Here is a 2405-nt window from a genome sequence, read left to right as displayed (position 1 = left end):
GGAAGTTGCCAATTCTCAGGTTTTAAAGAAGTCTCTGGTTGACAAGGTGCTGGGATCGAATATACCGTTCTCTGTTTGTAGTCAGGAACTCAAAAGACAATGGGGTAAGCTTGGTAGCTTTCATATTACCACATTGGGATGTAATTGGATGTTGTGTTCATTTACCACCATGGAATCAATGGAAGAAGATTTAAGCGGAGGTCCCTGGTATATAGGAAATCATATTATTGGTATGGATAGATGGTCATTTTCTTTCTCTACTGATTCGCTTAAGGGTATCTCTTCTCCAGTCTGGATTTGGTTCCCTGGATTACCTTTAAGTTGCTGGGATGAAGAAAATATTCCCATGATTGCTTCCATGATTGGAACTCCTATGATGCTTGATGGGAACTCATTTAAATGGGGCAAAAGAGAGTACGCTCGCTGCTGTGTTATAATTGATCTAGAAAAGAAACTTCCTAGGGGAGTTAGGATTGAAGGGATTCATGGTAGAACTTTTCAACGAGTTGAATATGAAAAACTTAACTCTCTCTGTTATCGTTGTGGTAAAGTTGGACATAGTAAAGATGTCTGTCCTGATGCAGTTGTTGTTCAGGTCAAGGAAACAATGGTACAAGAAAAGGTGGAAGTTCTAAAATGGACAGATGTTGTAAATGAAGATGGTTTAAAGAAACAGGGTGAAGATTATGGACCTTGGATCCATGTTAAATTCAGAGACAGAAGAGTAAGAAATACTAAGAGAGGTGGTGGAGCTAGTAGTTTCAATAACAGATTTTTAGACCTGTTGAATCAAATAAGAAAAATCAAATTGTGGAACAGCTTGTTAAAACTACAGAAATAGAAGGAAAGCAGGACAAGTCTTTAACTCTGGGAGAAATATGAATTCTGAAGGAATTAGGTTACAGGATATACCAATTGGGGTGAATAAGTTCCAAGCTTTGGAAGGAGGTCTGGAAGAAGGGGAATTAAATAAGAAAGAAAAGACAAGGATGCTGGAAAAGGAAGAACCTCTGAATCAATATGGAAGTGATGTTCACCTGGAAGTTGAAGTCCCAATTGCTGATCAAGATCTTAAAAATCAAATAACTTCAATTTCAAATTCTGGTAAAGTGAAACTAGCCAAGGAATTGAGATCATTGGGACCTATGGAAGCTGATACAAAAAAGAGGAAAGGGATTAAAATAAACAGTAAAATAATGGGGCATTATTCCCCTATTATGTCTTAATGGCCTCACTTATTTTTTGGAATTGTAGGGGGGCAAAAAAGAAGGAGACCTCCCTATATCTTAGAGAGATTTTGAAGGACAATAAAAGTTTTTCATTGGTTTAACTGAAACAAAAATGTCATCGCTTGATGGGAATGACATTAATCAGATTATGGGTAACGATTGGGATTATTTTCATCATCTAGCTATTGGAATCTCGGGTGGAATTCTAGTGATGTGGAAGAAGGATACGGCTTCCTTTGAAGTCTTGAATCACTCCTCACAACTGGTTATGGGAATTCTTAGTATCAACAATATAGTTAAATGGAACATTGCTACGGTCTATGGAAGTAATGATGCTTATACTCGTAAGTCCCTTTGGCAACAGCTTGAAGATTGTATGATTGGTGATGATCCAGGGATCATTGGAGGTGATTTCAATTGCATCCTCTCTACGGAGGATAAGAAAGGGGGAAAGAGATTCCATCTTTCTAATGGTACTAAATATATCAAGATGTTCTCAATGAACAATGATTTTCATGATATTGGATTTGTGGGTCCAAGTGATACATGGTGCAATAATAAAGAGGGAACTTCCAGAATTTTGGAGAGACTTGATAGGTGTTTGTTAAATTCTACAGCTCTTAAAAGCATCCCAATGGCTAAGGTACGTCACTTGCCTAGAGTTGCTTCGGATCATGCACCTATTGCCATCAGTGTGGTGGAACCGCCAAAGAAGAATTTTGCTGTTTAAAGGTTTGAAGAAACTTGGAAATCCTATCCGGTCACTTGGAACATCATTTCAAAAGCTTTGAAGAAGATGGATTTTGGTACTAATGCTGAAATCCTCCAAAGGAAGCTGAGAAAATCTTTAAAAGCTCTTTACTATTGGAATAAGAACAAACGCAAAGAACTTAATTCTTATAAAGAAGAATTGAAGTAAGACATCTTGCAACTTCAGATTGAAGAAACCAGAAATGGAGGGTTAACGGCTGATAAATTGAAAACCTTGAGGAGTAAAGTCCATGATCTTAATGTGACTTTAAAAAGACTTGCCACTTGGTGGAATCAAAGGGCTAATATCCGATGGCAGCATGATGGAAATATAAATTCTAGATTTTTTCATCAATATGCTTCGGCTAAAAGGAATGGAAACAGGATTTGGTAAATCAAAGATAAACAAGGGATTATTTTTGATGA

General features: G+C 37.2%; 1 protein-coding gene across 1 annotated transcript; it reads left to right on the top strand.

Annotated features, from left to right (window-relative positions):
- Positions 1-169: 169 nt before the first annotated feature.
- LOC110109762 lies at positions 170-1226 on the top strand. Its single transcript, XM_020840955.1, has 2 exons — positions 170-724; positions 906-1226. The coding sequence occupies exons 1-2, from the start codon at positions 170-172 to the stop codon at positions 1224-1226; spliced, it is 876 nt and encodes a 291-aa protein (XP_020696614.1).
- Positions 1227-2405: the final 1179 nt, after the last annotated feature.

This window comes from Dendrobium catenatum, unplaced genomic scaffold (assembly GCF_001605985.2).
Source record: "Dendrobium catenatum unplaced genomic scaffold, ASM160598v2 original_scaffold_143384, whole genome shotgun sequence".
In the NCBI taxonomy this organism is placed as follows: domain Eukaryota; kingdom Viridiplantae; phylum Streptophyta; class Magnoliopsida; order Asparagales; family Orchidaceae; genus Dendrobium; species Dendrobium catenatum.
This window is presented reverse-complemented; position numbering and strand designations above follow the sequence as displayed.

What these genes read in the sequence shown, in the direction of transcription:
- LOC110109762 (XM_020840955.1), top strand. Translation starts at nt 170, where the DNA reads ATGGAATCAATGGAAGAAGATTTAAGCGGAGGTCCCTGGTATATAGGA. An exon ending in TTAAATTCAGAGACAGAAGA is followed by an intron (nt 725 to 905) that starts GTAAGAAATACT and finishes ATTAGGTTACAG; the next exon opens with GATATACCAATTGGGGTGAA.